General features: G+C 28.9%; 2 protein-coding genes across 2 annotated transcripts; one reads left to right on the forward strand and one right to left on the reverse strand.

Moving 5' to 3' along the window:
* Window positions 1–2,437: 2,437 nt before the first annotated feature.
* Window positions 2,438–7,297, forward strand: LOC107163594 (PAT complex subunit CCDC47). Its single transcript, XM_015511066.2, has 7 exons — window positions 2,438–2,738; window positions 2,819–3,098; window positions 3,162–3,286; window positions 3,359–3,517; window positions 3,580–3,770; window positions 6,393–6,702; window positions 6,768–7,297. Exons 1-7 carry the CDS (start codon window positions 2,556–2,558, stop codon window positions 6,867–6,869), a joined length of 1,350 nt encoding a protein of 449 aa, XP_015366552.2. The 5' UTR covers window positions 2,438–2,555; the 3' UTR covers window positions 6,870–7,297.
* Window positions 7,298–8,507: 1,210 nt separating this feature from the next.
* On the reverse strand, window positions 8,508–16,323 carry LOC107163615 (uncharacterized). The gene is made up of 12 exons (XM_015511104.2): window positions 15,866–16,323; window positions 15,034–15,121; window positions 14,810–14,965; window positions 14,586–14,735; window positions 14,355–14,498; window positions 14,039–14,212; window positions 13,874–13,969; window positions 13,613–13,794; window positions 9,530–13,548; window positions 9,366–9,445; window positions 9,121–9,249; window positions 8,508–9,061 (listed from the first exon to the last, which is right to left on the reverse strand). The coding sequence occupies exons 2-12, from the start codon at window positions 15,097–15,099 to the stop codon at window positions 8,942–8,944; spliced, it is 5,316 nt and encodes a 1,771-aa protein (XP_015366590.2). The 5' UTR covers window positions 15,100–15,121; window positions 15,866–16,323; the 3' UTR covers window positions 8,508–8,941.
* Between the last annotated feature and the right edge of the window lie 772 nt (window positions 16,324–17,095).

The following is a 17,095-nucleotide window of genomic DNA, read 5'->3' on the forward strand; positions in this document are numbered from 1 at the left end:
CGCTCTACAAAATATTGAGAAAAAACAATAGTAGAGAATATCAACTTTTGGTGGTAAATATATAGCGTATATAATCTAATACAATTTAGATTTTAGAAGTCGCAAATCGCAATATAAAATATATATATTGAAGTACAAGAATTAAACATAAGCCACGACATTGGAGAAAGTCTAGGTCCAAATCCTGAAAACGAAACAAAAACGATACATTTCTTCAAACAATCTCAAATATTAAAGTTATTATAAGTTAACAACAACAATTTTGACATGTACATACCTAATTATAAGACACAAAATGTCCAAAAATTTACATATTTATTTTACATTGAAATTAACAAATTTTTTTTTTCTTTCTTTAATTATATAAATTAATCCAACGCTAATGGCCCATAGTTGTCGAAACGGAAATTCTTTGTAAATTTCAAGACCAATAAAAAAAAAATATTGAAGTACAGTATATTATTTTTATTCATCTATCATCATTGCCTACAGTTCAATTATAAAGTTTATTAAAAAATACAAATTTTGATCTTTATAAAAGGACTTGAATTCTTTCTAATGATTAATGATAGTCACCTTGATTAATTAACTAATTCTTCTTTATTTTTAGAAGATAAACAATATCACAAAAAAAAAACCTAATTAATTAATATATTTTCCAGTTTTATCAAATAAAAAACAATCAGTTAATTAAGTGGTACATAATTTTGCTATTAATTTTTTAGCATGATATATTAACATATTATGCAACTTAAGTGTTGACTCTTAATAATGTAAATACAATTCAAAACAAAAATAAGATATAAGTACCTTGTAAACATAAAACATTGAAAATATACAAATATTATCATATTTTTGAAAATATGTAAACAAAACAAAATATATTATTATAATTGAAATACATAATTGAATTAATAAATGCAATTAAGTTAAATTTTTTTGATAATTTTATTTTAAAAAGTTGACTTTTCTCAGTTTTCTGGCTTTAGAATTTCGAATGTATTTATTACATCATCCAACTTTATTTTTGTAGCAACACCTCTTTCTATTTATAATAGTTTGTTAAATACATTTAATAGTTAAAACCGCGGCGGCCGACGATTAACTGGTAACTATATACAGTGGCGGCTTGAACTTTTTTTCCCTCGAATCACGTTTAATATTTTTACACCACCCACCCTAAAATATAGTTATTAGTTATTACTTATTATTGTACATTATCTGCTGAGTACACATATTATATTTATTATTTATAATTTAATATTTAAATACCAACCTGCAAAAATGGTCCAATCTACCTTTTCCAACCATAAGACCTACCCACCCAACCACCCATTAATATTTTTGTGAATCACGTGATTCAAATATACTCCCTTCGAGCCGCCACTGACTATATAGGTATTCTCCAGTATTAAAATATTAATTAATATTATAGCCACTATCACTATGTCAACTTTCTTAGATATACGAATCATGATTTCACTAAACAATGGTACCTAACTTCCGATTGATGAACGAATAACGAAAATAATAAATATCGAATTGGCCCATCGCCCATGAGCATTATTAATAACTATAAAAAAAAAAAATAATAATAATAATATAATGAGTAATAACAATAACTATAAATAGTAACCGTCCCGATGTCACCACTCGGCCACTTCACCACACATCGGCTATACCTCGTCAATTATAGTTTATAATTGGAGTTGTGAAAACTAATTTATATTTCCAGGAAGAAAATAGTATTTAGATAATTTAGAACACTATTTTTGGCCCCCATTTATTATTTATCCAAGGTAATGATTTTATAATATTATTAAATCATAACTCGTAGTGTATAATCAGTGTCAGCCTGGCATACATCCTTGGGCCCTGTAAACACAAATTGAATTGTACATTTGTACCTAATAACTACGTATGGTAATTATTTTGATAAATACTTTGTAGAATCCTTACTCTCCGTAAAAAACAAGAACACGCCGCCACGCAAATAAAAATGGACAAGACCCTAAAATAAAACAAAAAACGGAAGGGCCCCGGTCGCATTCGCAGACTAACTGCCATGGCCGCCCCGACACGCCGACACTGAGTGTAATATAGGTACGCCATAGCCCACAGTCTATTAACAATAGCCAATAACTATTAAAATAACAGTAAAATAATTATAGTTTAGCCATCTCATTTTAAGCTATACGGTCTATACGGCTATACTTAGATGTTTATAATAAAATATAGGTACCTAATAATAATAATTATTAATTGTGAAAAAAACTAAAAACCAATTTTTTTGTATTTAATAATTTAAATAATTTAAATCAATATTCAATAATAATGTTTTATTTTTAGGGCGTATCTTTTACCATGGAAGCATAGAATAAAGCCGCAATTTGTCCTTCCATGAAAATCTGTCAATAGTTTCGAGATAAGATAAACGCCGAATCGCCCGAAATCCGAATCCGTTTGGTTTAGCGTTTAGTCATTTTTTTATACCTTAAGTTTATAGTCGGATCAAATTTTTTTATAAACAGAAATTTTTCAATAACTTGTACACAATGAAGTATTTTCTAGTCATATCATTATCGATTTTGATATGTTTAGCTCACTGTAAGTTTGAAATTGAAGAAGTGGATGAGTTTGAAGAGTTTGAGGAGTTGCCTAGAACTGAACCTGACCTAAAACTGAAGGACGACTCCTCTCCCATTTTGGAAAAAACTGAGACTGAAGTCACTGTAGAAGTATATTCTAATCATCAATTGATTGAAATAATTACAATTGTTTTCATTGTGTTTTTTTTTTTTTTTTTTTTTTTTGATAGGATGATGACGAATTTGAACATTTTAACGATGAAGAGGAATTCGAAGGTTTTGATACTGAAAGATTACATGTTGATGACAAGGATCCTAAAATAACCATTGCTTCTGTACCAGTACCTTTTCATACTAAGTGGTCAAATTATATAGTGGAAACTCTATTGATTATTGGTATTATTGCATATTTTGCAAATTTTTTCTTTGGCCGGTCAAAAAACGCACAGTTGGCAGATATATGGTTTAAAACACACAAATCTTTATTAGAAGATAACTTTTCTTTAGTTGGTTTGTATAATAAAAGTATAAGAAATATTTCACAATGATAATTAATTTTAATTATTAATGCAGGCGACGATGGTAAAATTGAAATAGAAAACAGTGGATTGATCAAAGAAACTGAAAGTTCATATACATTATGGTGCAGCGGTCGCACTTGCTGTGAAGGAATGTTGGTTGAATTAAAATTTATTAAGGTAATAAAATAAATATGTACATCACTACATTTTAGTGAATGACATCAAAATATTAATCTATACACATTTTAGAGACAAGATTTAGCTTCCATGTTAAATCAATTCTTGCGGCCTGCTAAAGACGAAGTACATATTAAAGTAGATATGAATAAAGAAGATATGGATACATTTGTGTTTTGTGTTGCATCCAAAAAAACAGCTGCTCGGTATTCAAAAGAAATGGCTGACCTTGTTAGAAGTTATTAAATGTTTTAAACTTTGTTTATTTCTAATTTTTTTTTTTGTGTGTTTAGAGTGTATTTTGTCCAGAACGTAAGCCTGGAGCTAATTATGGTTTGACTGATAGTTTTTCTGTACACAGTGAATTAGCCGAAGTATCTTCATCCATATTGGATGCAAAGACTGTCAACTATATTAACAAATACTCAGATGTTATAGACTGTTTACATTTTTCTGATAGATATTCAGGACTTAAATTAACAGAGTAAGTTTTTTTTTTTATGAAATCAAATATGGTGTGCAGAGGTGGTTCATAATTATAAAACAAGATTGAAAAACTGGCGTAATTGGCACAACTATTTAGTTGCTTAGTAAATATAAACATTTATGAAATCAGCCTCTTACTCTTTGTAACTAGAGATGTATTTCAAGTTTTTTCAGCCCAGAGCTAATAATTTTTGCCGCCCTCCATCTGCAATATCATTATATTGCAGCATTAATTATTAAAATATAGGTATAGGTACAATTTATAACAAAAAATACAGTTACATAATACATTTAACATCAACAATATCCTTTATTAGAAAAAAAAAACAATTACTCAAAATAAAAATATCCAAAATATTTGATTGATAAATTTACAAAATGTGTACTGCAAAATGAAGTATGTAGGTACTTAAAAATTTTTATGGCGGGATTTTTCACAAGCAAATTCATTAAATATATATACCTTTCAGCAGAACAGTTTGAGGCTGGAAGGCATAAAAAAATTCTTGAAACTATGTCTATGTAAGGAAATAGATCACTTATATTCTTTTCCTTTAATAACATACTCATTTCCAATACTGTACGTGGAATTTGTTCTATACTTAAAAGATAGTTACGGAAATGTCAAATGTTGACATTCATTAGAAAAACTTTCACCTAAATCATTATTATATATTTTACAAAGTTCATTTGCACTCAAATCCGATTCAGAGGATGAAAGAGTTGTAAACTTCAGTAAAAATGAGAATTTTTCCCTTATATTTTCATAAGATTTTTTCCTTTTTTCCAATTCGGCATCAAGTTTATCCAAAAATTACGAAGTAAGTGTTCACTTTTAATGATTCGCGACTATCAAAATGTACTTTTTCTCCAGGACTTTCGTCATATTGTAATTTCCTTTTTTACTTCGTATATTAGTCAAATAAGTTAAGCCCGACTTCTCTATAGCTAATTTTTCATATAATATATCAAACATATTTCTTATTTCTTTAACATATTGGTGTAATGAATTATACACACGTTAAGTAACTCGTAATTGATGAACGTTAGTACAAAACTACACAACAGTACAAGACACAACAAAAAATGGTCTATGAACGATGACACATTTTGTAAACAACACTAATAATAATAATTTTATTTTAAACGAAACATGTATAATTTTCTAATAATCAATGATAGGCGGTCGATGATTGTCGCTAAACTGAACTCGAAGAAAAAATATCAATGTTTTGTTAAAAATAGATAAACAAGAGTCACGAATCAAAAATATTTCTGCCTCTATATCTATTTTTGCCTCTGTAGTACCTATAGCTTTATTATAAATTGTTTTTATACAGCTATAATTTTATTTTACATTTATTTTGTATACATATTAAGTACAAAAATAATGTCATATAAAAATAAAAGCGATCTATGTGTAATGTGTATTATATATTATATGGTATATAAAAAAATAGAAATAAAATCAAATTATTTTTTTTTAAATCACTAAATATAACAACATTTTGGCGCCCTTCAAAATTTTCCACCGTTCAAAATTTGTCGCCCTGGTTAGCCCTAGTATAAATACGTCCCTGTTTGTAACTATTATACAATGAGTATAAAGCTATGGATAATTATGTGAATGTGTGATAAATTACTTTTTTCACTTAAATTGATTATATTATTTTTATAAAGGTCTTAACTTTAAAGTTAGAATTTTAACAAATTTGCTCATTTTTGATTTGAAAATTCATAACAATTTTTATTTTTTTTCTAAAATTTAAAATTTAATTCAAAATTCTGCTTACATTTATCTGTTTTACATTTTAAAAAATGTTAACCAGAAAGTTAAATTGAATTATTATTAGCAATTGAAGTTCAAATTTTTATGTTATTGAATATGTACCCGATTTATCTTTCTTATTTTTATGTAATTCATGAATACAAAATAAATGTAGATACATGACATATTTACTATATTTGTATTCATAATTTCATTTAAAATATAAAACAAAGTTTTCATAAGTATTTAATGCAGTATTTTTTTTATAGATATTTCATGTTAAAATTATGTTATCTGTTGAAATTAGTAATTTTGTTGTAATTTAAAAATTTAACGGGTTCTTGAAACTTTTAAATTATATTACTATGTTTATTGATTCACAATGATATTTTTAAATACATTTTTACTGTACAACCCACTATATTCCTAATGTCTAATTGTGCAATAATATTATGAAATATATTTAGTTATATAGGCAGACAGACCATCTTTGTTCTGAATCATTTTACAATATTTTTATATCATTGAATTCACATTTAACATATTCATTATATTCGCCTACATTATAATATATTGCCATAATATTTAAAGCTGTGTGGAAACCACTTTCCACCCATTTTTAAATATTATTTTTTTCTTTAAACAATTAATTAAAATCAATTGAAAATGAAAACAATTATTAACCAAAAATTATGGCTCCATGTAATATATATATATTTTTTTAAATAAATATTTAAAAAAATAAAATAAAAATGATGTATTAAAAATGCAACCATCAGTTGCATTTAGTACTGTTCAATATCTATATTAATAAAATTAATACTAACTCATATTTGTATTTCTTTGTTCTAGTGATACTGCAGTCCCTACTAAGTTACCAGCAGTGAAAAAAGTATTGATTTTCACTTTTACTATTCCTACTGATAAATATGCTGATCCTCAGGAAGCTATTAGTACTATATACCCGCTAATGTCATTTGTATTCCAATGTATGGAACGTATTAAACGATTAAGAATTAGTAAAGAGGCCAAAATTAAAGCGGAAAAAAATAGACTGCGTGTTGAAGAAGCATTTTTAAAAACTACTCATGCAGCTCGAGCTGAAGCAGCTGCAGCAAGGAAAGAAGAAAAGAAAAAGCTGGAAAAAGAACGAATTTTAAAAGTAAAATTTTTGTATTTTGTTCTTTTATGTTAGTAATATTGCATCATTACTATTTTATGATTTAGGAGGATCCAGAGAAGCAACGAAAATGGGAGGAAAAAGAGATGAAACGCCAACAGAGGAAAAAGGCTCCAAGAATGAAACAATTAAAAGTAAAGTCTATGTAAGACGAGACTTTTTTTTTTTTAATTTTTGTGTTATTAAGTGTTGGTTTTTGGTTACATTGATAGGTAGTTGAACTTTTTTATTATTATTATTTGAATTGTTTAGTTTTTTCTTATTATTAATTTTGATAATTTATTAAATCATATGTATTTAGTGAAATTTATTTTGGGATGTTATTTTTGTGACGTGCCTTTGAATTGTATTAATTTTATCCCAAACTAAATAATATGTTTCTTTTCGTATTCATTACATTTAATAATAAGTTACCTATGTATAAGTATTAGGTATATTTATAAACTGACTGCCATTTATTTTAAAAAGTATATATTTACATTTCATTGTTCATAAGTTATGGCATAAAATGTATTTAATAAGCAAAGTTAAATTAATGTCAAAAAAATAAAATATAAAATCAATTGCAATAATATAAGATGTGTTAATATATCTGATGTTTCTAGTGGACAATTTAGTATTTACTAACACTGCTCACCTACTTACTTCCTTTTTAAATATAAAATTTATTATAACTACTAGTGATGGGCATATCCGGATTTCACAAATTACCCAAATTATTCAACTCGTTTTTTGCTGTTCAATGACTCATTTTTATATACTTATAATATTTTAAGTCTTTAACATACATTTCGGACATAAATATACCAAATTTTGAATGCATTTTAAGTACTAGTGATATAGAAAAACTTAAATTATTAATTGTTAAATTTTCATTTTCATTTTAATAAAATAATTTATTTTACCATACATTAAAATAATTGTAAGTCTTAAGTTACATAAAAAGCAAATCCATAAATCTGGATAAGAATTTGATTCAAATCTGGATATTGGGATTTCATGCCCATCCCTAATACCTACTTATTTTATTTATAAGTTCTAACATATAATACATTTGGAGTAATTTTAACAAATTTATTAAATATTAACCATGACTGATTTCAAAAATTAAAATGCAGAACTGAATCAACAAAAAAGGTGTTATGAGGAACTACTTATGTGACATAATAGACTCACAAAGATTGATTAATTTAAATGGTACATTAAAATACATAACATATTTTTGGATTTCAATTTTTAAATTTATTAAAAAAAAAAAATTATTCAATAATAATACATATTGCTGATGTATGAACTTATCAGCAGTGTTAGACAACAACGCTAATCACAGTTAATAAAAAATAAAAAATAAATTTTTTAGGTGGTTAGTATTATGCTAACCACCACAATCCAATCATATGCTAACACTATCCAATAAAAATTACCGAAAAAATTAAATGGTAAGCTGTATTAACCGTAATGCTTGAAAATGTAAATAATTAATGATTTCTTTTTTGACCATCACTTGTAGCGTGTAGGTTCTTGATGAGAATAAATAAAACATTACTATTGACACTTGTGTCCAAGTCTTATTGAAAACAACCCATAAATGGGGAATAATTTGAATGTAGTAAAGAAATCAAAAAACTACAAGTGTGTTTGGTAAATAATAAATATAAATATATTATTTATAATCGGGCTAAAATAAATAAATCTAAAATTTCAAAATTTTACCCAACTAATTTTATATTTTTCACTATATGTATGACTAAAAAGTTTTGAATATAAAACGATTACACTATAAAGTATTCAGTTAAATAAATAAATAGGTATTGTAATTCAATATACAAATTAGATTAAAGATATTTACAATACAGTACAATAATAAAAGTAATATAATAAAACATATTATATTCTTATCATAAATATGTAGTACAAAAATCATAACACAATAAATAAATATACAGTTAATATGTTGTTATTTTACAAATAATAAATTGAAAGTCAATGAGACAAACCGGGTCAAAAATAACACTGGTTTTTTTATACCTATCAAAAATGATGAATAATAAGAATACATTAATACTAATACACAATGGTAAGAACACAAAGTATAAATAAAATTTTTTTTTGCCATCAATTTGTAACAATGATTTTGAGCCTTCAGCTTAAATTTATTTGTGATTAGAAATAAGCTATGCTGTATGTTATACACAATTATGAAATAAATTTAAAAAACAATTCACTTGTTTGGGATCCGTTGTACTTGTTTTCTGTGCGAATGTCTATATTTGATCACATACAATTCAATTAGACTATGTATTTTCTGTGGATTAATCTCACCACTCTTATTGTGACAGATCTACAAACACAACAAAACGTTAATAATGAGAAATTATTTTTCAACAAAATTTGACTTACTTTAGGAACAGCTTTCCTCATAATATCTTTGTACTGTTCTTTCGTTATATGTTTTTTGTTGTAGTGAGGCTTCAACACAAGTTTCACTTCCTCAATAACTCGTTCTTGTCGATTAAGCTTTTCCAAGAACTATACATATATAATACAAATTAGCGATTGTTTTTCAAAACTTTACAATTTTTGGAAATCGCTAGTTAAAATGATAGAAGCAATATTCTACAATATAAATGATCTAAAAATATCACCTTATTTTTTGATTCTAATTCAACAGCTGATCCAGGTAAATCATCAACACTTTCCTCATTGGAGGTATTATGTTTAGAATCTAAAAGTGAATAACAATGTCAAGAAATATAAGCTATAATTATTGATACCGGTAATACAAGTAGTGTTATTATTATACACTTACATTTTGATTTGGAAGAAAATTTAAGAGGTTGTAAATTCTTGATTTTCATTATGTTATCAAAAACATTTGTAGGTTTAGATTGTGGTAGTATACTGAGCAAAGTGTCCAATTTACTTCTTGCTTCATTTTTATTTTGGTTCTGTGATGTAGATACAACATTTTTGGTTTGAGGAATAGGACTGTCAGGTGACGAACCTTTCATTTCATCCACAAAACCTTCACCAGGGGAATAAGGTGAATCAGCACCATTATCAAATGCTGATGTTTGACTATCTTCATTGTCATCCAAATCAATTATTTCATCCGCGTTAGTGACAGTAGGTGTTGGTTGTACAGGACTAGGAGTTTTGGCTGCTACTGGACTAGTAAAGATTAATGTATTTGAAGCGGTGGCCGTTAGTTTTTCTGGAGATTTATCAGTTTGAGTTGAACTTTGCGACTCTAAAAACGGAGGCGTTATAGTTTTAGCTACTATTTGAGGTGAAATAGAAGATTGGCTATCAGTAGTTTTATTCTCCTCCAAAGGTTGTGCAGATATATCATTATGATTATCATCATCATCATCATCTTCAAACATATCAATTCTAGGTGGTGGGCTAGGTGAATTTGATTTAGTTGGTTCAAAAGGATCATATGCTGTCTCACTTACAACAGTATCTATAGACCGAGGAGGTTCTGGAGGTGTATTAGGTCCTCGGCCTCGTACATCAAGAGGTTCAGTATGATCTTCATCTTGGCTATTGAATTCACAACTGTTAGTAGATATGTTATCTGGTTTAGAAATGGTGATTACTGGTTCTGGAGGAGTTTTTGGGCCACCGCTCATGATAGTTGATATTGTTTGGGTACTGTTTTCATTTTTTTCTACAGGTTTTTGTTGTTCAACAATAACAATTTCTTTAGACTTTTCAGGACTATTGTCCTTTTTGGCCTCAGATTTTGTAACTTGTTTGTCTTCATCGCTGTCAGTTAAAACAATTACAGACTTTGGAGACATCTCTATTTCTCTAAATGGAGAAGTGTTTAAATCTATAATTGCAACTGGCTTAGCATTTATCACTTCAATTGTCCTGGAAATTCTCTTACGATTTACCCATTTTGGTTTTGGATTTGGAGTTCTTTTTGTGGAAGTTTTTTGATTTGTTGAAGTAGTGTCTGGCACTGCCACAGCATTGGTGTTTTTTGATTTCTTGGAGATCAATGCTGGTAAGGTTTCTTGACGTTTACGTTTTAATGGCTCTTGGGAATTTGGTTTGGATATTGCATCTTTGTTGAAATTAACACTTACTAATATATTGTCTCCAGAAGCAAATACTTCTTTGACAGGTGGAACAGCTATTTGACGAGTGGTATGCCGTTTAGAGAGCTTAGATTTCTTTGAAGTATCATTTTTCACTATAACTGTTAAATTATTTAATGCAATGTTGTCATTATACTCCGAAAATTCTTGATCTCTAGTTGTATAATTCATATCAATATCTGCAGCATGGCGTGTGTAAGTAGGTGACGGTGTACGAGAAACATCAGTATGTGACCATGGACTCATGTGGTCTCTTGGTGATTGCCATACCGGCATACCAGGTGACAATGATCTTGGGGATGGGGATGAAAACTGATAATCTTTGGATTTTTTCTTGAGTTTTTTTTTAGAAACTTTATCATTTTTCAATAGTTTCCTCTCATAGTCTTTTTCTATTTTAGAGTAAATACTTGAAATTTCTTTTGATTTTTTTGCTTGGCGTTTTGATAATGGAGACACTTCACGCTGTTCATATAGAGCAGGAGAACGATAACGTTCTTTTGTTATTGCTTGATTCTTTTCATACTTCCCTAAATGTTTTAAGCTTCTTGATCGATGTCTACTTCTAGAGCGATGTCTACTTTTAGAACGATGTCTGCTTTTAGAACGATGTCTACTTTTAGAACGATGTCTACTTTTAGAACGATGTCTACTTTTTGAACGATGTCTATTTTTAGATTCACTACGATAACGACTTCTAGAATGTTTGCGACTTCTAGGCTTACTAGATGAAATAGACCGTTTTCGCTGCTTAGAACGACTTCTTTTACGTTTCCTACGTCGACTTCGGTCTATAGAGTCTGAATCACTACGACTAGATTTAGATAAATCTCTTCCAAATTTATCTTTTTTTCGTCTAGGTCTATCTTCAAGTACTTTTCGAACATCATATAATTCTATTTCTTTTCTTTTCTGTTTTTTCTCTTTACGATTGTTATCTTCAGCTAATTTTTCTTTTCCTTTTCCATAACGATAGATTCTATCCTTGGAATTTTTCGATAATTTTTTCCATGGCACAGATTCTTTCTCAGACTCTTTTTCTTTTACCTTATTTTTGCTATCTTTATCTTTTTCTTTGTCTTTGTTTCCTTTGGGTGCAAATGTTGCCATCTCATTTTTACCATTCGACAGTTTATCTTTTATTCGACTACTATTAGAATTATTTGATTGACTCTTAGTTTTTTTCTTTTCTTCTTCTGAATCTGATATTGGATCAAAGTTTAAGTTTCTTGCTTCTACCTGTTGGTTATCAGTGTCTAAACTATTTAATGTTGTACATGATACATCAGATGCAGCATCTCCAGTCAAATTTATGTTTTCTTGATCTATGGCTGTGTCATCATTTATAGGTCCAATGGTATCATCGTGTTCAAGGTCTATTATATCAGATTCTTGATTCATTTCTAATACTTTAGATGTTTTGCTCTCGCGTTCCATGTCTGAGTGAATCTCATTAATAACATCAATTACATCGTCACCAGAATTTGATTTATTTTCATCTTCATCAGTGTTGTCAATATTTTCACATTTATTATCTGTTTTTGGAGATGATAATTTTGTATCATCATCAACTACAATGCTTTCAAAACATTCATCTTCATCAGATTTTGGACTAGTTTCATGTTCAGATAAGTCTATTTCTGGACTAACAGGTGGCATAGGAATAAACTGTAATTCCGCATCTCCACTTAATTTATCATTTTTGCCATTTTCATGTTCCAAAAAAGGTCCATATTCTTTGGGTGAATTAGATATTTTAAGACTAGTAGATGAATATAATGATATATTTGGACAATCATCATTAATTTCCTTTTCATCTTCTTCTGAAGACATTCCATCATCCTCTGGACGTAATATATTATTACTATTGGAAATAGGTATATGTGGTATAGATCTGTTCTCTACTTGTTCCATGTAACCACCATATGTCGGCGATTGCATATAATCAGTTCCAGTTTGTCTAGTTATCTCTGTTTCTTCATCATTATCACTTGGATTTTCAGGATCATAATAATCTTTATCATCAATTATAAGATTATCAGCTTCGTCATCATCCAAATTAATACCTAACAATAAAGCTGGTGGATCAGGTGGTGGTTCGAGTGCTTTAAAAGATTCTTCTGCCTGAGTACTAGGGCCACTTTTTTCTTCTACATTGTATTCAGTAGTGACTGCCTTAGGAGGAGTCCGAGGATGTTTTCTTTCACCCATTTTTGCAACGTTCATACGAAACTTGATAGGGCCAGAGTTTCTAAAAGGAAAAGGATTGACTGGTTGATTTTCACTAAAATTTGGTTCATTAGTCAATTGAGATTCTTCATATGAACTTGAACTTCCAGCATTACTGTATTGTTGATCATTGTTTCTTGAATAATTTCTATTATTATTGCGATTTGATGAATAATTACCAACATTATCAGAGTTCCTGTCAGTTCTATGATCTGAATACATTGGAGCTTGAGTGATGTGTTTATCAATATTCTGCATTTCATTTTCAATAGTTTTCTTTTTAAACTGTTTTTCTTGTACATTCAATATATTGTCCAAAATATTGATTGAATCAGTATTATGTGATATGTTAATATTTCTACGTACTGGCCGACGTAAAATTTCACTTATTTCTTTCCGAGAGATCAAATCAGTGGTTGAAATACGTATTCGAGACATTGTTGACATATTTAAAGGCCCATCACCACCTATGTCTCGTTCTTCTTCGGACCTAAAATGTAAAAAATTTTTAAATATTATATTGATTCAGGAAAATGCAAGTATCAATTACGTACTCTACAGATACATAATCAAATTCATGAGGGTTTCCGAATATACTTAAAGATGTATGATCTATAAAACTTGACGAAGTACCCAATGAGTTATTATCACCAAAAGAGTTTTTACTTGATCTTGATGAACACATGCTCAATTTTTCAGCTATTAGTGTCTTCTTTTTTCTAACAGATTTATTACCCTTAAAATAAAAAACAACAAACATAAATAATGTTAATAAACTCATTTAATACTTTTTGCAAAATAAATATTTTAGTTACTTTTTTATTCCAATTTTTAACCCTGACTTTTCTTTTTGAATATTTCTTTGTTCTTTTTCCACTAGAAGCTGTTTGTACAACTCCCCTTTCAGTAGCCTATACACATGTTATAATTATTTTAATATTCTGTTTATTGTTATTATGCTTGATATTATAAACCATTACATTTTGTCGAAGTCGTTGAGTATTCATTCGTACTCTTTCACTAGCTCTTGTTCGTGGAACCAAACGTTGTTGTAATCGTATTCTTGTCTGCCTTGGTCTAGGTAATTGTTCATCATCATTTAGATCATTTAATAAATCAATTACTTCTTCGCGATCTATGTCATTATCACTTTGCTATTGGATCAAACACAAATATACATTTATAAATATTTTGATTTAATAGATAATAAGTGATAACTTAATTGTATGTTACACAAAATTATAGAAAATCTTAATAATATCTGTTAGCTAAGTGTTAATTGAATATAAAGCTAACCTCTTCTCTTCCTTCACATTGAGGACAATACCATTCTTCTAACGGTACTGTATAAATAGGTGGATTAAGGCAGTCCATATGATATCCACAGTCGCAAATATCGCACAAAAGCATCTCATCTTCTCGGTGGCTTAGATGGCAAATCTTAAAATATTTATGTATTTCCAATATTAATAATTACTGTATAAATGCATTTAGTAATTGCCAATAACATAAAAAACTAAAACTTACCTCACAGTAAGTTAAGTCATCAAAATTTGTGGGAAGTTTTTCCACTTCATTTTTAAGGCTTATATCAATTTTCTGCAATAACTGTCCATCAACACTCCGTACAATTATGAATTTGAAATCCAAACGATCTATGGGACAAGTCTTCGCATTCTGTTAAAATAGAAAATCGAGAATAATAAATAATTAATAAATATTACTTTCTTATTCCAATTAATATATTTTACTTTTGCCCATTCAGTTAGACAGTTTAAACAAAAAGTATGTAAACAAGAATTTGGAGAAGCTAAATCTTGTTGTCCTAGTCGAGTGAGACATATTGGACATTTATCTGATTCGCCACTAGAACTACTGGATGAACTTTCTTCATCACTTTCAATAATCTAAAAAAAAAAAACAAATAATATAGTTGAAAACATAAAATTATGAATTTCACTTTTACGATACAAACATTTGATTTCTGAGACTTATACACATGTATATCTGTATCACTATCACTGTTTCCAGAATCTGCCATATTTATGATTTGTTAATAAATTCTATAAATAATATTAAACAAATTTTACAATTATTAATAAAAATAATAATATTAATTTTATAAAACTAAGATGAACACAGGTAGGTAATAAAATAAAAAATGAAAAATAACCAATAACTATTTAAATATAATATTGCAAGTTATCTAACCTATTTGTGCAGTAAAAAAGTCCACAGAATTAATTCAATTCACTTCTACTCTAATTAACTGTTTTAGACTAAAAGATTGAAAATCTCAATCACAATTCCTTATTCATTCATTTCTTTAAGAAACAAAATGAAATATTACATTAGTATTAATTATTATAATACTTCACCTACTGCTGCCGGCTAAGTACTCATGTTTAATTAATTGATAAATTGAAGTTATTGGCAGACTTAAAAATAAAAAAGAGTATATTATACATGTACTACCAGTGGGTGTACAAAAACAATATTCAAAGTTGAGAGAACACGTATGTCATAGATTATGTTATAATAAATCGAGCAACTGATTTTGAATGCACTCTGAATAACATCGTTATAAACCCTTCAATATAAGATTAACTTACTAGACCAACACTTTCACAACAAGAAAATATCACATAACACTCTCACCAGACAGAGATTGAAGTATTGAACAACCAGAAAGTGGACAAACAAGGAAGAATATATAAATGGATAAATTATAAAGGCAATACAGAATTAGAGTTTAAATGGCTGAAAGCCACAGGTGACTCAAGTGAAATTAGATACTATCTACATACTTTGAGTCGGCTTTAAATGGATACGAAGTCCAGGATGGGACGATATCGTCCTGTGTTTGGTGTCCCGTGAGAGATAGCAGAGGACATTCCTCAGCCGACTATGTCTTTCCGTGAATGGCACTGTGGTAGGCCATCTTCTCACAGGACAATATGATCCAGCTTGAAACACCTGCCCAGGACACCCTTCACTCCAGTAGCAGACTTCGGTGTTAGGCCTTCGGCGATTTGGCGGCGGACACGGTGGCGGCGGCGGCGGCGAGCTTAGATCGGACAACTTCGGTGCGCCTGCTAATAACGCGGCGTGCTTTCGGAACCCTCTAGTAGGCACATGACGGACATTTTTACATTAGAATAGTAGAACACTCGCCAGAGCTTTATGCGTTCGGACCCGGAGCACGACAATAATAATAAAAATTTGGACAAATACAAATGATTTTATGATACACAAAAATAATCAAATTTTACAACAAAATACAAATCACTCATGTCCGACGGACAATGTGACAGGTTAGCCAACATGTTATGTCCAGTTCAAGGACGCCAAATATCAGTGTTCTCATAACGTAGCGGAAATCGGTCAGTTCTTCTCCTGATATTAAATATAGTTGATAAGTGTAATCACGTGATAAGAACTAAATCACAGAATATTATGTATCTAAATTGCATGATAAATATAGAATTAATGATAAGTTATAAAGATGGGCATATTGGGATTTGGGAATTGTCATTTATCAGCCGTTCAAACGATTCGAATCATTTCAAATTTGAATTAATTGAATTGTATCATTCGGATTAGTCGAGTACGAGTAATTCATTAATTCATTATACTATTTCGGTCATCTGACAGAAACTTGTAAATTTTTTTTTCATCTAGATGAATTTATTTTAGATTCTGAACGGAGTGATGAATGTATAGATTTTACAATAATGTGTGTTTTTTGTTTTGTTTTTTTTGTGTCTGTGTACAGCATAACTAGTCGAAATAATGCTTCAATTTCAAACTTTGGGGTTGGTTTCCGATGTAAAAGTGAATATCCTTGGTGCATTATATAGGTCAAAAGTAAACATTTTCCAATAGTTTTCAAAAAAATCGAGAAACACAAAAAAAAAAATGACAGAAAACGGGAATTTTACGCAAAACCGGTTTTCGACCAAATCTATTTTTTTATATATGGTTGTAATTCAAAAACTAATCACTGTAAATACTTGAAATTTTCATTTTTATTTTCA

Source organism: Diuraphis noxia, unplaced genomic scaffold (genome assembly GCF_037042655.1).
Source record: "Diuraphis noxia isolate RWA-SAM2 unplaced genomic scaffold, SU_Dnox_SAM2 contig0003, whole genome shotgun sequence".
Classification (NCBI taxonomy): domain Eukaryota; kingdom Metazoa; phylum Arthropoda; class Insecta; order Hemiptera; family Aphididae; genus Diuraphis; species Diuraphis noxia.

Coding starts and splice junctions, on each gene's coding strand:
- LOC107163594 (XM_015511066.2), top strand. CDS start 2,556: ATGAAGTATTTTCTAGTCATATCATTATCGATTTTGATATGTTTAGCT. Junction 2,739..2,818: donor AGACTGAAGTCACTGTAGAA/GTATATTCTAAT, acceptor TTTTTTTGATAG/GATGATGACGAATTTGAACA. Junction 3,771..6,392: donor TCAGGACTTAAATTAACAGA/GTAAGTTTTTTT, acceptor TCTTTGTTCTAG/TGATACTGCAGTCCCTACTA.
- LOC107163615 (XM_015511104.2), bottom strand. CDS start 15,099: ATGGCAGATTCTGGAAACAGTGATAGTGATACAGATATACATGTGTAT. Junction 14,213..14,354: donor AATGTGAAGGAAGAGAAGAG/GTTAGCTTTATA, acceptor TTGATCCAATAG/CAAAGTGATAATGACATAGA. Junction 13,549..13,612: donor TTTGATTATGTATCTGTAGA/GTACGTAATTGA, acceptor TTTACATTTTAG/GTCCGAAGAAGAACGAGACA.